Source organism: Lolium rigidum, chromosome 4, assembly GCF_022539505.1.
Source record: "Lolium rigidum isolate FL_2022 chromosome 4, APGP_CSIRO_Lrig_0.1, whole genome shotgun sequence".
Classification (NCBI taxonomy): domain Eukaryota; kingdom Viridiplantae; phylum Streptophyta; class Magnoliopsida; order Poales; family Poaceae; genus Lolium; species Lolium rigidum.
In genome coordinates, this window is record NC_061511.1 from 188,491,919 (window position 1) to 188,510,915 (window position 18,997).

The window sequence follows — 18,997 nt, forward strand, 5'->3', positions numbered from 1 at the left end:
AAACGCACGAGCTCCTTTTTTATCCTATTCTAATTTGATGAATTGATTCCTGGAACGTCCATTTAGAATAGTTGTAGTAATAATGTAATATAGAAATTACACAAAATTTATCACCAATTTAATCAACGGTTACAAAAAATTAGATTAGACGGAACCTAGATTTAATTAGACGGAGCCAAGGTTCCGTACCAATCACTGTAAAAGAGCTCCTCTAATTTTCTGTTGTCGTTTTTTCACCACGACAGATTGCATGTGTACAATGTCGACTGTCGATCCATTTTACAACGAAATCTTAATCAGCTGATCAAAAAGGATGTATTCCAACTGCGTCGCCTACTTGCATAAGCTGTTGCGAATCTGTTCTTTCTCATAGTTGGTAGTAGTGGTATAAGTGTAGAAACTTCCCGTGTCCAATTATTGTTCCGATGTGACTCAACATGTTTCTTTCCTTTTGCCATATATTTCTTTGATCCACCGACTATAATCTAGAGTACATGTTTGGCTTGACTTGTGTTAGCTTACCAAACTTCTCTGATCGAAACTGATTGCGATTGCAGGGTAGTATACTGAAGAAAGGAAGATCGCATGCAATTTCTTCCATCCTGAAGTACTACTTTCTGACAAGTACTAAGAATCTATGAATCGTTCACATTTAGTAGTATATGATTCATACTTTGTGATCTGCCCATCATGTTATCGGTTTTTAGCATTGTTTCAGTGGAGTCGGTGTAAACAGAACTATTAACCAATTCTTTTCCTCGACACCCCCATAGTTTTCGTGGGTACACAAGAAAAGATAAATATCTACCGAATTATAATTCGGCTTCTGGATGCATATGATGTCTCTACCTAAAAAAAAGTATTATTAATTGTCAAATGAATTCGCATATGCTCTTTCCATCTAAAAAAACATATTTATAATTGTCAAAAAAATTCAACAAAAAATTCTGTATGTACTTCTTGACAATCTATGCGCGTTCGTACAGTTCGAAAAAACGATATATTTTGTGGTCGATGTAAAAATGACAAAACATGTCTCACAAAAAGTCTTATTTTAGCACCAAATTTTGTCTTTTTGCACCGCCCATACGACATGCCATTTTTCCATGAAAGACTTTGTACGCACGTAGCATGTAAAGATAAACACATGAGTTTTTCTTTTAATTTTTTTAACATTTCAAAATGTATCGAAGATGAATTTTAAAATCAAGGGAGCATATACACCCAAGAGTCAAAGCATCACTCCCAGAGTGCTACATCATTTATCTAGTTATCATCATATAATAGGCGTGAAGAACCTTTAAGCAACAAATTTAACCAAGGATGACAAATATAGCGGTGTGAGTTGAAGGGTCGGCAATTGCGCTAGTGACACAACCGATGTCGCACACATTTTAGTTTGTGAAGTCATTTAGCATCCGAACATATCCTAAAGCGACATAACTCATGTAGCTCACTACTCGTCACATGATGACTCGGTGATGCCCACGGATCTATCTGGTGGGCGTTGTTGCGAGTCTAGAGCACAAGTCCCCCATGCCATATTTTCCACATTGTCGGGTTTGCAGGTTGTGGAATGGTGGCTTCTGGTTGTTTCATGCATATTTTTGTCAAATATTTGTTGAATAAATGAATGATAAATACCGTGTACATATGTTCGATGCAAAGGTCTGGGTCTTAACCTTCTTTTCGAAAAAAGTACAGAAGTATTCTTCATAGGATAAACCGTGTGGTGATGTGGTTGAACGGCTAGGAGGGCTGACATCCTATGTGTCTCCCTTAATAGGTTCAGTGCGATGATGAAGAGGAGAGGAGAGGGAGCGACATGAAGAACTTGTCGAGCTAAATGGAATACAAGTCGTGGCATGTCTTGTCAAGATTGGGTCTAGCTGGTCTCGCGGGATGTGTCATTTGTGAGGTTCGATGGTTTGGGATGTGATCTTTCCAACTCTTGAGTTCATCTAGAGTCTCATAATTATTGAAGCAAAAGGATAGGTACATTCTTACAGTTTACTACTGTTGCAAGTGGGGCACGGTGCATGATCTACTATTAGGAGGCAAGAAGCAAGCAATAGGGCGCCTTCAGTCTTTGTCCTCACCGTTCCAATGACAGACAAGAGAAACATGGAATCACACTGGACTTGTTGCTCCACTGTTTTTGGTTGTTATATATGGTACTCCCCATCATTCGCCCACTTATGTCTGTGCCCTGATCATCCGGGTGGAAAAAAAAAATGAAAGAAAAGGGCGAAGAAAAGATGAAAGAAAACCTAAAATGGGTAAGCAAAAGATAGAATCAACAGAAAGCTCACATGATTATCACTAACAATCGGCTTTTTAATGAAAGGTCGGTCTGGGATGGCCCAGGTTGTTACGAATCACTAATCATGCCTGTGGTTGCATTAACAAACTCTTTCTTCCGAATGTAATAAGTTTTCTTTTTCAACAAGCTTTGTTTGTCTCAAATCGTCGGCAGATCATATTCTGCCTTCATGTTTGCTCCCTGTTCATCTTTCGTTAGAAAGCGAGAAATGGGAAGTAGAAACTGGAGAATATAAAAACAGAGCAGGGAATGGGATTGTCTGAAACACAGAAAAGTATCTGAAACATATATTGGCACAACTGTTTGATGCTGGTGATTGTGCATGCACCGAACTGTAGAGCACAATCAAATGGGTCAAACCACTTATCTGAACTTTGACAGGGAAGTTTCTCGGTGATCTAAGCCGCCCTACAAATTGGATATCTATGGCGATTGCAGGTTTGAGTAGGCCGAGTTATGCACAATTAATATTTGATCATTAATTTGTTGGCCAAGCATGGATTCTATTCTGATGCACATTTGGTCAGTCAAGATATCTGCACTGACGCTGACAGCAGCTAGCCAAAGCCGTTAGAAAACGCTTACCAACAAAAGCTTCAATCATCTTGGCGCCAAGCCTCCAAATCACAACCCACTCCAGTTAAGCTAGCGATCAATATTATCCGCTGTTGTATCCATAAGTGAGCCCTACTATCTTTTTTTGTTGCCCTAAGCACTAGTTGAGATTTGGTAGTAGGTAGTACGATAGAAATCCGGTGGTTGTCTATAGATGATCTAATCGGATATGTCATGGGCGACATTTGTCCCTTTTATGCGAAACAAATGAGATAAGACCGCACGCATACACGTCAATACGGTCATGTCGCTGTGCAAGTCGTACAGATATAATGTCAAGATGTGCATTTGTTTGAACTTCGTTCATAAATTGAAGAAGATGTTGTGCACGAATCATTCTTGGGGGGACTTGAAGACAACAGTGACTGATGTGGCGGAATAGTCGAACTGATGCATAGCATTTATCACTCCTCAAGACTCGTATTCTCTCTGTTTTAGGATAAGAACTCTCATTTTGCTCTTAGGGTGGAATGGCCTTTCTGTAGCACATAAACCAGAGCCATAACATGTTGCACACATGTAGTTAATCTTGTAAACTTGCAAGTTCACAACATATATGGGCGGTGCCCGTACAACTGCTTAATGATGGTGATTGTGCAGCCACGCAAACTCCAGAGCACAATCAAAGGGGTCAGGCCACTTACTTGTACTTTGACAGGGAAGTTTTGCGCTGACCCAAGACGCCCTACAAGGTGCATATCTATGGCAATAGCAGGTCTGGGTAGGCTGAGTCATGCACAACAGGTACATTTATTCATGGATTAGTAGGCCAAGAACGGGCTGCTTTCTAAGCATATTTTGCCAGTCAAGATACCTTCACCTATACTGACAGCGGCTAGCCAAGGCCGTTAGAAAAAGCTAACCAACAAAAGCTTCAATCATCTTAGGCCCCAGGATCGCAACTCCCGACCCAATCTAGCTTGAGATCGATATTATCCACTCATGTATCCTAAGTGAGCCCAGTAGTAGGGATTTAGTAGTAGTTGTGATAGAAATATGGTGGTTGTGCATAGATGATCTAATTGGACAGGTGCGCTTGTCCCTTTTATGCTAAACAGATATAGGATTATATATGATTAGATCGAATGCATGTCACTTGTCGGAAATTTGCTCAAGTAAGTATCAAGGTAATATGTACATGCTTGAAGTATTTCATTTTTTCTCAAACATTGGAATAGCATTTTTTTAAAAAAAAAATATCATGTTCACCTACAACTTGGTTCCCTGACATTTTCACCGTCGATTTCATGTCTGCACTTTATTAGAGATCGATGTGCTTATTTTACACAGATCTTATTCCACTCCTCGACTCAACTGCATTTTTCACAGACAAAGCACGCCTCACATCGTCATGGTATGGTTCAGATGATAGTTCCAGCCTCTGAGAATTACCATGGGCTTGGAGCCCTCCGGAGCCTCGAAGGAGATGTCGACAGTCGTCTTCTCCCCTGGTGTGAGCGAGAAATAGTTGTCTGAGTAGTGAACTGGAAGGATTCTCGTGTCCTTGTAATTGTAATTCTCCTGGGTGGATGATTCAGAGGTGTGCACAGAAAACTGAAGGAAAAACGCGACGCCTGAATCGGTCCCGTTCACCTCAACTCTTCGCAGGCTGTCATCTGATTTTGCCACATCGGTTCCTCTGCATATTTTGCTCCAGAGGCTGCCAATTCCCTGTACCTCGGAAGTAGCTTCTCGGCCAATGCTGTGGAAACCATTTCTATCATGTAGTTGCATAGTTGAGACAGAGGTTGCGCTTTCTGTTGCCTGTTTCTTTGACTTGTTCTGCACAGACATTCTTACCTTGTATGTAGAGCCTGATACAGAAATTTCGGACCCAATCTCGAGCGGAATCATCTTCCGCCGATACTCTTCCAACAACTTGTAGTCTTTCCCAGGAAGATGCAGCCAATAGAAGTTTCTGGAAAGTACTTCCTTATCTGACAGCCTGAAGAGTTTAAGTAGTAGAAAATAGACAGGCTTGGCGTTCTTCATCTTAGGGTATTCCATCTCCATAATTTTCTTCACTTTCTTTGGCGGTATCACTATTTTCTCGGTAACTTTGTAATATGGGGATGTACCATCAAGATCCCATACTTGAATTTCTACAGCCACGTCTTTAAGTTCATCCGACTTAGTGTTAACTACCTAAAAAAGCACTTTTCACATATCAATTTCTAGAACGTTTGGCAGAGAGATTAACTGTTCTAAGTTGCAGAGAGTACCTCTATGTAGTAACTGGCCAAATTCAATTGGACATGAATTGGCTCAGCAGCACAACGACAACCATAAAACCCAGCAGTTTGATCTTGGAGGTGATCATAGAACTGTCCACGTAGTCCGGTCCATGGATTTTGTGTCTTCCAAATTAAAACACCTGTGAATTTTGTCCACATGAAAGAAGTCCATCCTTCTAGGAGTGCTCTGTACTGAACATAGTTGACCAATTGTGCCTGAAGATTAAGGAGGCCATTAGATACAAAGTACATTGCTTCATTTATGAAGCATAAAGCTTCTATAGATGGAGAAAGTGGCAGAACTAAATTACCTTTTCACAGAAATCATCAAGATCTGTTGGATGGCCGTATTGTTCAATTTGGTCATGGACCTTCCCTGGTTTTGAGTAGGGAATGTATTTGTGGTAATCCCATATCGGGTTTGGGACTTCTTTTATGTACCCATCAATTCCCTTCCTAAAGATCGGAATGCTCCATCCTTCTGGAGGCATGGTTGCTCTAATAGTCGCAGCGACTGGAACGCCCACATTACCAACTTCCGGGTTGAATCCATATTTGTAGAAACTGTCCTTGAAAAAGCTCTCTGGATACTGGATCTCATATGGACCATCACTGAAGTCACCCTCGCCATCGGCAAAACCATCCCACATTGATCCTTGAACATACACCCTAGTACCGTCCAGGTATTTGCTTGGGTCAGTTGAGTCTTGGGATAGATATTTACCTTGATCTTTTGTTTTCGGATTACTGGAAAACATCGGATGTAGCTTCAAATCATTCTTCAGTGCTTTGTTAATGTCAACTGGTGGGACTTGCTCATTACCACCAACCCATAGAGCTAGACTAGCATGATTCCTGAGTAACTTGACTGTATCTCTAGCACACAGAAGGAAGAGAGCATGGTCCAAAGGACCATCTGGGTTTGATACTGGATCTCCACGGCCATCAACATCTCCAGTTATCCAGAATTCTTGCCATACCTGCATAAAACGGTTTGATGCTAAGTAAACTCAGAATGGAACCAAACCGGTTACTATGTGAGTTAAAAATAATAATATCTTTCCAAAAGGATATTTCGGAACTGTATGTTTCCATGAAACAATAATCAAATTTAACTAGAAGTAAGTTATAAAAAAATCTAACCCAAATCACAATCATGTGAACGCAAGGAAACCCAGCAACCAGCTGGTAATTACCAGCTTTCTCAATACTAGAAGGAAGCAAAGGTTGGTCGATGTTATTCAAAACCCTTTACTCTTATGACAAACAAATATCTTGTAATCTGGATAAGAAAACAGGAAAAATAAATTGCCTGAGACAAATTTAAGCCTACCATCAAACCATATACATCACAAAAATGATAAAAATCAGGCCTCTCTGCTAATCCACCACCCCAACAGCGAAGCATATTGAAGTTCATATCAGCATGGAACTTGATATCAGTCATATATCGCTTCTTTGTTAATCGAAGCAGGCCATCTGACAATATCCAGTTCCCTCCTCGGATGAAAATAGGCTCACTATTTACCTTGAAGATCCTGCAGATGAGTTACATTTACACATGTTTTCACGGGCACAGATTTTATACACATGACAGATAATAGAATAAGTTACCTTCCACCAGTGGAACCATCAATGGTACTCTCAATCTTACGGAACCCGAAATAATGACTCCATGCATCGGACTCTCCTAATCCTTTAACATCCACACTAATTTCAACATTGTACAAGGATTGCTTTCCCATGCCATTTGGCCACCACAAGTTTGGCTTATAGAAGAATAGCTGCCAATATATAAAAGAGTTAACCAGTTTGTGTATTTGGGACTTCATGGCAATATAAATAACTATCACTAAACAGATTCAACACTCACGGATAGCGCAAGACGGATGTGCTTACACCAAGGTTACCGTGCCTTTAAGAATGAACACTGGATATTTTCTGCTAAAGATCTAGGTAGGAGAATGACAAGCTACTTCCTTGCATAACATGACAACAGGAGTCAATTTGGTGCTGTGGTGTTGTAATGTGCTGCACTAACATGGTTAGTTAAGGTGGTCTTATTAATTACATATCTCTGTTTAAAAAAGAACGGGTGAGGAAATAGACATTGGATATCCTGAGACCATCGTAGAAAGCATATGATGGAGAGATTATGTTCGATGGAGTTTGGTTGAAGCCTACATCTCCATGGGCCGTTGCTTGGGAGTTCCCCCCATGTATTAAAAATTGACATAACATAACTGAAGAAATTACTCGGTGATGCCTCAGACAGCATCTCCAACCAACCACCATGAGCGGTCTGGCCACCTTGCCCACTGGTGACCAAACTGCCCCTCTCAGGATCTCGTGTCTATACCTACTGTTTCGTCTAGTCTACTTGGGTACCTTGTGGTGTCTTCATATATTACGCCCAGGTTACAAGTGTTCGACTCCAACACCTAACCATCTGTTAATACCAAGTTCAAATTATAACCCTAAACACATGTGTGGCACTAATTCCAACAGAACCCATTTGTCGTGCTATGTCATAATCATAACTAAAATAAGAAAATTGACAAAAGAATGCAAAAGGCGCAACATGGAAAATTAACTTACAGGAGGAATGGTGTATTCAAGAACTGAACTAGGAGGAATTGATATGGCAAAACTCTGAAGATGTTCCACCAAACAAATATCCTCTTCAAGTTCAGCTGAGACCTGGATTTTCAATGTACAATCTGCAAGCCATGAACTTTTGTTCTCCAACTGAAGTGCACAATGTAGGTAAGATCTCTTAAAATCGTCATGAAAAGTTGAAACCAGATGGGGGTCAGTTATCTTCACAGCCTACATCGGAAAAAAAGTGTAAACAGACATAAGCAAAAAACCATGACTCAAACAATCATACAATCAGTAATCAAGGAGCAGTTTCTTCGATTTGCATTTCATGTTTGCAATATTCATGATGATACCACCAAAGGATAACATAAAGGAGAGAGTATAAGTACATGATAACAGGACTACTAAACTCACCCCAGTTACGCAAATTGACACTTCATCCCAGATTCCAGTGTTTCTATCCCTAGGATGCCAAAAACAATGAGAAATTACTGCTGTTGCAAATTACGATTTGAATAATCAAATAGGAAAATGAAAGGAAAAAACTTCCTGTAAAGTTTTTTATGGTGGTTTGTTAGTAAAAGTGCAGAAGAAACTATAGGAAGTGGCTATTTGGAACAATTAATCAAATGTGTAAAATAACAAGGACATTATATATTGTTGCCACTTGGCAGTAGTCTTCGCCACATGGACAAAATATTTGGCTAGTGATGACTTCTAAAGAAATTAGCACACACCCTGGGTTTACTGAAAAAAAATGTTGTGTGAACAGTAATGCAAAAAAAAAGATCCATTCTGGTGGTTTTATTTTTTGTTATAGTGGTCAAAATGGGAGAATGGAAATTCAACATAGAGGCTTTCCTGTGTTTGATCGACATTTTAATGTGTAGTTTCCTGCCAAATTATAAACATCATAACTAAACTGCATTACGATGCTATTTTTGGATGTTAAGAAAAATGTTGGTTTCCTGTTTTACAGTATTAAAAAAATCTTTGCTGATAATTCACATAGCAATCAAACTTGCCAGCTGACATCTATACCCCTGATGCGCTGGCCTGGTAATGAGATTTTCAAGTGCCTCAAAAGGGCAGACATGCTATATCATGTATCATGGTGGGGATACATAATGCTTTTAGAAGCAACCCGTTTGAGTGAATTAGTATCATGCCAATATGTGGTCGACGTTGAAAGTCGAGAAAGAGAGTGTATAAAAGGATTCAAGTTCAGCATAAGGTATACAAAATTTTCATGAAGTGAATAAAATTAATTATTGGAAATCGTAGGAATATACTATTGGTGTTAGAAAAACTAATGCGGAAAAATTATGTGCTTAATAATAGCATAATCATACAGGAATCACCAATTACCTTATCGGGCACATCCAATCCCATCCTTCAACATACTGCGTGGCAACATCTTTCCCAATCTGGAATGAACCGAGTTGAAAAGTATGACCATGCCGTATTCCTTTTCGGAAGAAAAGCATTGAAGGTGAAATAGAATGAAATTAACATCTTTTGGTGTAGATCATTGGTACCTCGTGATCACCACCCTGGCCTCCCTGAGGAGGAATTGTACCAGGATGATCAGGAGGATGGACGAGGACAGCAAGCAGGTTGGTGCCATCAGGATGCAGAACTTCAGTGATATCAAGGGTGTGCCTCCGGAACATTCCTTTCGGAAGCACCTCCTTGTGCCCATTTATGTACACTTCTGCTGAGTAGTTTATTGCACGGAAGTTTAAACTCACGTGCTGATTTCCTGCCTGGGGATGGAATGATGCAGAAAAAAAAATTGATAGCGTTAAGTCCAGCTCGCATCAGTTAAGAGCAGTTGCAGTATTTGGCACCGGTTAAAGCAGATAGTTCGGATAGAGAAATATGCAGCATATCTCATAGATTCATACAGTCATACACTGCTGCAAGGTCAGTTCCATGAGAAAATTCAGTACAATAAGTAGTAAATGAAACTTAGGTCGTGGAGATAGTTCTCCTGTGCCGAATTAACAACTGCCTAAATGAAAAGCAGGCCAGGCTGCCTTTTCGTAAAAAATAATAATAATAACAACTGCCTAAAATCACTATACTATACTAGGTTCATGCTACATTCGTGATTAAGCAATGGCATAATCGCGTAACTGCATTTTTTCGATAAAGGGAATATATTAAATCGCGTAACTGCATACCGGAGCACACTGGAAGGTGGTGAAGAACCAGAATGTGTAGTACTCCCTCCCGGAGTCTGCAATGTCGATGATCGCCTCGTTGTTCAGCCCGTAGAAGGGGTCAGGGATCAGCTTGTTCTTGAGAAGGGTCCCCAGCACGCTGCATTCGGAAGCATCCAAAAGTTTTGTTAGCAGTAAAGCAAGCGCCACGGTCCAAAAGTCCAAATAAACAAATCTTCCCAGTGCTTTACACCCAAACCGCAGATACTCTACTCCCCACGAATCCAGTCAGCCGCTGGAAGATGTAAACAATTGCGGAGGATAAATCGGCGAGGGGAAGCACGTACGTTCCGGGGACGGCGGCGTGCATCCACGGGGCTGCGGCGGAGCTGGACGGCGGGTGGGTGGTGGTGAGCTCGACGCCGGTGAGGGCCACTTCGGTGGAGCGCGCGGCGAGCCAGCCCGTGTCGAGCACCTGCTTGCCCGCGGCCGGTGCCCCCGCAGCTGCCATCGCGCCGGATCGCTTGCTCGGGAGGATGATGCCGCGCTCCGAAGGGAAGGGATTGGTGTGTTGGTAGTGAGTGAGTGCGCGGCGGCGGCGGGCTCTTGTTTTCGGCGGTTGCGAGGACAGGGGCGTCAGCGTCACGTGGACGTGGTGCTGAGGTGGGGACCGGGGCAGAGGCAGTGACGTGGCATGCGGCGGATTGGGTAGCGTAGGTCAATGCACCCCGAGCGGCGCATTCATCAAATTTTAGAAATCCAAATGTATCTTCAAGCACCATGTGAGTACAAGTCAATATACTTGCCCCTCCGATCTATAATACTTGCAGCTGTATCGTATATCTCTAAACATATTTTAGTGTATCTATTTACTCGTTTCACCATTAATTATATTATGTATCGAAGGGAGTAATCAACTTCAAGCCTCAAGACGAGCACACTTTTAGCGTTGGCATGTTCTACAGTGATAAATTACGAAAATATTGATTGTATTGATTTGAGCCGTATTAGGCTGTTTATATAGGGGTACAAGACTTGAACTCCAAAAAACCTAGAGATAGATCCAGATTATAATCTTAAGCTACCTAATTTGACTAACATGTAATATACTCTAACCCTCCCCCCCCCCCCCCCTCCCCAGTCAGATCGGTAGTGACGCAGACTTCGTAAATATAGGTCAATATGGGGGCAAATCCACATATGAACAAGGGGGTTTCACAACAATTTCCACCAAAGAGGGGGGGGGGGGGGGGCATGCCCCCTCTCTCGCCTATGTATATGTTGTAAAGCACATATATGAAGTTTACAAAAAAAAACATATCTGTCACGCTATTGATGCCCTGCACAATGGCCATTGTGGGATCTCAAGTGCTACCTCTTCCCTGAGGGAGCTGCAGTGGAATATGTGCCCGCACGCTGGGAGGACTGCGACGCGGTCACACCTACCCAACTCGGACACGTCGCTCGCTGGGTACGCCGTCCCCTTTGACGGGTACATGCAGAAGGGTATGTTACATCGTCGAAGCACAGTCTCCAATGTGATGAAACGGTAGAGAAGCACCACAATGGTCATCAATAGTGATCCTCCTATCGCGATGTAAACTACAATCTAGGCCCTTATTGTTAATTTTATGCTTCAAATATTTTGTTGGGAAAGCATGAATGTAAGTCGTAAGCCGGCATGGGTATCATGGGAAGCATTGTGTTTGCCTAAATACTCTCAAAGTTGGGCTTTTTGTGACATTGAGTTGTTGATACCCACAAGTATATGGGATCGCTGAAATCTTCAATGGAAAGTATTACCCAAATTTATAGTTCGACTCAAGGGGAACACAAGAATATCAATATGACTTTAGCAATTGAGACGTCACTCTCAACCACACTTGTATATCAATAAACTCACAAATCAAGTGGTGATTTTATAACATTTGATTTAAAGCAATAGAACAAGGAGGAAACAATAGCAAAAAAATTCCAGTTTTCATCGGAAGTAGTGATGTGTAACTTTCAGTGGCTAAAGGTGTAGGCATGAGGTGATAGCGGGGTGTTGCATGAATGTATTTATCATATAATGTAATCCTAATAACATAACATTTATCTCTACTTCAGTTGTGTATAGGTGTGTGATCCTAATATAATGCATACTAACCAAGAGAATTCTAAGAGAGTGCATATGATTAAAATATTTGGTCACTACATGTGATTCTAGGGTGGTGCTACACTACAAGAAAATTTGTCATGGTCGACTAATTTCAAGTCGGGCCGTGGTTGTTGATGCACATCCTCGACGATTTTTGCTCTCTCTCCGTGGTGCATTTCAAAGCTTTTTTCTCGTTTTTGAGGCCATCTAGCACCACAGAAACGTGAAAAACGTCGCGCATGATGGCCTATGACGTTGTGCATGATAAATTCTTGGGTGCACCGGCCAAGTCAACGCAAATCCGCACCCTCAGGGTTGCAGGGCCCAGATGGCAGCGTCTCTAGCGATGTTTTTTTCCGATCGTGCCCTCTCGTTCACATTCTCTAATCGACCATTTACGCTGCTGGCTCATGGGTCCCACATGTCATCCTCTCTGAACGATAAATTCTTTTTCTTGGATTTTTTTGAACCCGTAATTTTTGGTTACTTACTTTTTCTTTCAATCTCGTGCCGTCTTGGAAACGTTGAGACCGCTCCTGCAAAATGAGACCCGTATATCATCCTCCATATACAATAATTTTTTTATTGTATAACGTTGAGGACGTTGCTCGAAGATTGGTCCCACATGTCAGCCGCTCTGAACTATAAATTTTTCTTTCTTTGATTTATTTATGACCCCTGATTTTGAGCTATTTGTCTTTTTATTTCGATCCCCTGCCGCCTGGTTAACGATGAGGACGCCGCTGGCAGATCGGTCCCACATATCAGCCCCTCTGAACTATAAACCTTTATTTTTGGATTTATTTTTTATCCCTAATTTCTGGCTACTTGCCTTTTCTTTCGATCCTCTGCCGCCTAGTTAATGTTGAGGACGTTGTTGGCTCATGGGTCCCACATGTCAGCCTCTATGAATAATAAACCATTACTTTGTTGGATTGACCCCTAATTTTAGGCTATTTACCTTTTTCTTTTGATCTCTTGTCGCCTTTAAAATGTTGAGAACGATGCTGACTCATGGGTCCCACATGTCAGCCTCTTTGAGCGATAAACATTTTCTTATCTTGGATTTATTTTTGACCCATAATTTCTGGCTACTTGCCTTTTTCTTTCGATCCTCTGCCGCCTGGTTAACGTTAAGGACGCTGCTGGCTTATGGGTCCCACATGTTAGCCTCTATGAACAATAAACCTTTTCTTTGTTGGATTTATTTTTGACCCATAATTTCTAGCTATTTGCCTTTTTTCTTTCGATCCCCTACCGCCTTTAAAACGTTGAGGACGCTGCTGACTCATGGGTCCCACATGTAAGCCTCTCTTACTGATAAACCTTTCGTTTGTTGGATTTATTTTTTACCCCTGATTTTGAGCTACTTGCCTTTAAAACGTTGAGGTCTCTTCCACAAAATGGGACCCATATGTCATCATCTCTGTAAAATATACGTTTTCTTTATGAATTATTTTTGGCCCCTGATTTCTAGCAAATTAACTTTTTCTTTGGATCCCTTGCCGCCTTGTTAAGGTTGAGGCGGTTGCTGGTTCATGGGACCCATACGTCAGCCTCTATGTGCAATAAACTTTTTCCTTTCTTAGATTATTTTTGGCCCCTTGAGTTTTGGCTACATGGATTTTTCTTTCGATCCCCTGAAGCCTTTGAAACATTAAGGCCGCTGCTGCAAAATAGGTCCCACATGTCAGCCTCTCTGAACGGTAAATTTTTCTTTTCTTGGATTTTTTAAACCCATGATTTCCTGCCTACTTGACTTTTCTTTCGATCCCATGCCGCCTTATTGACGTGGCAGGATGATGGGTCCCTAGTGTCAGCCTCTAGGTACAAGAAATGTGTGATATCTCGATTATTTTTTACTCCCTCTGTTCCATTCTATAGTGCCTATTGTTTTTTGGCACGGAAATTAGCGCAAGAGTAATTTTTACACAAGACCCCAAGCTGAACGATTTGAGATCAACGTAAAATTTGGGAAATCCATATCTTCCTAACTTACCATAATAATTTTGGAAGCTGAATGATTTGGGAGCTGAACGGGGAGGGGGTAATTGAAAAAAAAGCTAAGCTACAACCTTATATTCTGAAACAAATGCCAAAAATCTATAGGCACTATAGAAAGGAACGGAGGGAGTACCATTAATCGATATTACGAGATATTTACCTTTTTTATTCCCTCCGTTTAATTTTTACCTTGTTATAACTATGAGGGATGCTAACGCTGTTGGCTGATGGGTCCCAGATGTCAGCCTCCTTGTACAAGAAACTTGAGATATCCTTATTTTTTATCTGTGATATTGCGGGATACTTTCCTTTTTTTCAATCCCTTCTGGTTGATTTAATTTACCTTTTAAAAGTTTAGGGACGTTGTTGGTTGATTGGTCCTTGATGTCAGCCTCCCGGTACAAGAAACGGGTGATATCTAGATTATTTTGCAGATAATGAACAATGTATTTCGCTCTAAGCTCTTGCAAAGAGATAAATTAAATCTTTATTTTTTCATAAACCAACTTAAATGTTGAATCTTCTCGTTTTTGTTTTTGTTTTTGTGAAACATAGGACTTTCGTATTTTGGAGTGGGCTGAAAGGACACGAGTCAAAAGGCCATTGTTAGTTATTGGGCTAGCTTCATGCATGGCCTGAAGTAAAATTAGTCCAGCAGGAAAGTTCGAAGGCTTAGATGGCTGGATGCAGTCCCAATTGAAATATTTGTCACTCCCTTTTTTTGCGGCAATAGTTTGCCAATACTCTTTGAAATCACAGAAGGGCGTGAGACTTCACATCAAGAAGGTTGCAATCCTCTTTGTGCAAAGGTTGTATTTCTAGATAGCTAAGGTGGATTCGAATATACCGTGGTTTAGGCAGCTCAGGTAAGCCTTCTTGCACTGATTAATGGAAGTTGTGTATAGCAGGGACAAGACGTGTGGCTAAGTGTATATAAAATGAGGGCAGTAAAAATGGCGGCCGAGTTCCCGAGCGCGGTGAATACACGGAGGGCGAGTCGCCGAGCGCGGCGAGCGAGTACCTGAGCGCGGCGAATGTCCGGCGAACGAGTAGCTGAGCATGGTGAGCCGGTGATGACGAGTCCGCGGCGGGAGAATCCCCGAGCGTGGCGACTCCGCGAAGGGTGAGTGCGCAACGGAAGGTCCGCGCTGGCGAGTCCAGCTGAACGAACCTGCTGAGGGCAAGTCCCCAAGCGTTCTGAGACGATCCCTGGCGGGTCGAAGTGGGCCATCGCGGCGTCTCAGATGATCGTGACGAAGATGTTGTTGGCTGAGTCCGCCTAACCCGGAAGTGAGTTCGCCGACTCGCCCATGCGTGACAAGCAGTTTTCTCCATCTTCTTTGTATTCAGCAGATCTTGAATCCATGCATAAGGTTCATTGTTTCAACCGAGCCATGCATAACAAATAGACATACATGCATGTGGGGGTTAGGTACGTATGAATCAAAAGTCCTTAGTTTTGTGTGTAGATTACGAAATTATACTGAATCTAGCTATTCACGAAACACCAATGTTCAGTTGTGATTTCCTTCAGATTTGCAGTCTGCAAAATTAGTGGTAAATGCTTTGTGATGAGCATTGCTTTTTGCCAATGAAATTTATATATGCAACATTAGTTAGTTTTCTGTAATTTTTTTTTCAGAAAAATCAGTTAATTTTCTCAAATTTTTACCTACAACATTCGGTAGTTTTCTGCAGCTTAGCTTTCTTCAGAAACATAAATGGCATTGATTAGTTGTTCTATGTAGCTTTCTGACTGAAATTGGCCAAGTATGGATGAATTTTTGCCTTTGGTCGCTTCAATCCATTGGATCACCAGTGGATGGTAGAGATGTGGACAATTTTTCACGGTGCCTTATGTACACAACGTCACTGAAGGTAAGTCCCCCTGAAACCTTCTCTTGTTCCCCTTGTATCTCATCTTGTGGTGTGGTAGTGGTAGATACATCGTGCTACTAGGAGAAATGGCAGCAGTGATAGATACATCTTGCCGTCGGAGAAGGGCCGGAGTTTTAGAGTTTCTTATTGCAATGCTTGATGTTGACAGAAGTGTGGTTCCTCATTTGTTAGAGAAATAAAATTTTCAGATGGTCATGGCCATTTGGTCCTGAGTAGCCCCTTTATCTTTTATTGAAACTGAGAGAGAAATCTTGATTGTTATTATGTAGGCAAATCCATATGCATAATTCAGTGCGAGAGGTTAGAGGATCGTTGATTTTTTAGCCGATAATGTATTGTATCACATATATTGTTTTCTGCAAACACATACCATCGTCATGTTGCGAGAATAATTATATGATTGGTTAATGTGTGTTTGATCATCAATAGAGGCAACCTTAACCGAAGTGCAGATCCTTCCAAATTAAGAAAACAACATTCGTAAGATGGAGCGTGTAGCTTTACAAGGGTGGGAAACGAGACAGAATTTTGCTTGATGACATAACACATATGCGTATAGAATGCGTAATTGAGATTTCAAGTTTGGAGCGGAGTTGGGCTTCTCGCATACTATATTTGTCATGATCTATCCATCCAATGATCTAGCAAGCACGATGTGCACAAGTACATCATAAACTAAAAGTCATGAAATAATTTAGTGATTTTCTTAAAATTACATTTCATATCAAGATAAATATATATTATATATACTGCAATATATTTCATTTTAAATGTAAATTATGGATTTTTTGTTATCATAGAAAGCCGTAGCAACGCACAAGCATTCAACAAGTTTAATTAAAATGTGCGACTCACCTTAGTGGGCCCGTCTCGGAGGGGAGCCCATTAAGGAGGCTGGCCTCATGGATAAGGATGGGGATGCTAGGGTTTGGGGGGGCACCTTGGCCGCACCCCTTCCCCTTGGTCGGCCATTCCCTCTCCCCCTCTCCCATGCGCCTCCACCTCTCCCATGCGCCTCCACCTCTCCCTCTCTCGTTTTCTCTCTCGTGCGTGGTTCCTCGAAGATATCTACACAAGGGTTGACTCCATCACAATACACCATCATGATGTTGGTGTTCCGATCCAAAAGATCTACTTCCACATTCTTGGATGGATCAGAGAATTGGGAGTCGTTGTTGAGCATCATACATGTGCGAAACCACAGAGGTGTTGCCATTTGTGGCACCTGTCGTTTTACGAGGATCATCTCGACCCTGATGTCGGCGATGAAGTACAACTACATCATCCATATTCTAGCGGAATGTTAACCGCTTACAGTCTACAAGGGTACGTCAGTGGAATCTTCCCATTACACCATTACTCCCAGATAGATCTGGGTAATCCGTGTACGCTAGTTGGAAAAAATATTTTTCCCGCGAACCCCTTTAGATGTTCCTTTAAATCTATGTACATCTATGCTGACTAGCACACCAGTGTTCGACCACAAGTGATGTTCTTAGACATACAAAAATGGAAGATACGAGTGACAAAATGAGTTTGCTAAATCTGTGGAGAGACTCATGGAAGTTGAAAGGGCATCTTTTTCCTCCCAATAGATTTTGGTTGATTGACGACATCACCTATTTTGTGACTAACTTTTCTATCTAGTATTTTTTTAGGCACACAATCACAACATGGTTGCTGTACTATCCATCATCACCCAATACAAAGTGCTCATGCATCTATACACCAATCTACATAAACATTAGGCGTGCTTGAAGAACCCCTTGCAAGGCAAACATTGGTGTCGCACTACACGAAGAACTCAAGGAGAAATCACTTGGGTCTACACAAGAACCAACTCCTACTCATTGAGGTCTATATACTACCAAGGTTACCACTCACAAAAATCATGAGGTAATCACGAGTGCAACCAAATGCTTACATCAAGCAACTGAACTGGCTCTTGTGACAACCACTAGCTGAAGGGATGATGTCGTTTAAGAAAACAACTCAAGAAGCGCATGCATCATCTTGGAGCACGAGCAACTATAAGGCATCAACAATCTTCCTATTCTGGATTCGATGGCATGCTGGGAAGGACTAACTTTGGATGACAACCAACTCCAACATGTCACATTGGCTTCGGACTACCTTTGCCATAAAAAGAACTTGGAGCACTCCTTTGGCAGTAGTTCTAGCATGGTGCCTTAGGAGATCATGGCAAAATGGATCATATTCCAAAGTTTTTCTTTTAAGCATGAAAATATAATTTCTAATTCATAATCACACTAGGTGGCTCCTAGTGTTGTTACTAGCATTATAGATGCCACGTACATACTCAGGTTTGCTTCCTCCGTCCAAAGGACGATCTTTGTATTCATTATAGAGTAAAATGCACCGAGGGTCCAAAAAGAATAGTGGGGGTTTCAAGTAAGTCCTACCTGTACGAAAATGCATATCCAAGTTTTCAAAGTTCCTCAAGCGTGTAACATGAGGTCCTACCTAGGCCTAACATGCATGTGGGGCCCGTTGAACTGGTGCCACGTTTGCAATATTTACAAAACCCCCTAATTAAGTCCATATTCTAATATCATAGTCCTCACTCACCGATTCTTCATCCCACTCCCTCTTCTTCCAGAATTACTCTACATCCCCAATTCCACATCTCCTCTCAACGAACGAGCATGGCCTTCCCTCTCTCCTTCAACACGATGGCACGAGGCACAAAGGTAGTAGCACAAAACAATGCAAGGAGGAAGCAACAAATGTGGCGGTGTGGGGGCATCCCCATCTCCATCTCTGGTGTCCCTCTCTACCCCTTCACCGACGCCCTCTTCCCCCATGTATAGCGCAACAACCATGTGGTAGTGGTCGATCTTCTCGAGAAGGACGCCATTCGCCTCAGCCACGACATGCCCACATGCAGTTGTAGTATGATGAGGCGGTCCTCCGCATTGTGCGCAAGGACTCGATCGGCGAGGCACTCGCCAGCGAGCGACTTCACGGGCGCGTCCACGCCTGCACTGACCATGAT

At 41.8% G+C, this 18,997-nt stretch overlaps 1 protein-coding gene across 1 annotated transcript; it reads right to left on the minus strand.

The window, feature by feature from the left end:
* Positions 1-4,009: 4,009 nt before the first annotated feature.
* On the minus strand, positions 4,010-10,449 carry LOC124647930 (mannosylglycoprotein endo-beta-mannosidase-like). The gene is made up of 11 exons (XM_047187777.1): positions 10,286-10,449; positions 9,960-10,098; positions 9,312-9,539; positions 9,142-9,200; positions 8,188-8,236; positions 7,771-8,001; positions 6,787-6,956; positions 6,506-6,710; positions 5,484-6,152; positions 5,161-5,388; positions 4,010-5,083 (listed from the first exon to the last, which is right to left on the minus strand). Exons 1-11 carry the CDS (start codon positions 10,447-10,449, stop codon positions 4,280-4,282), a joined length of 2,946 nt encoding a protein of 981 aa, XP_047043733.1. The 3' UTR covers positions 4,010-4,279.
* Between the last annotated feature and the right edge of the window lie 8,548 nt (positions 10,450-18,997).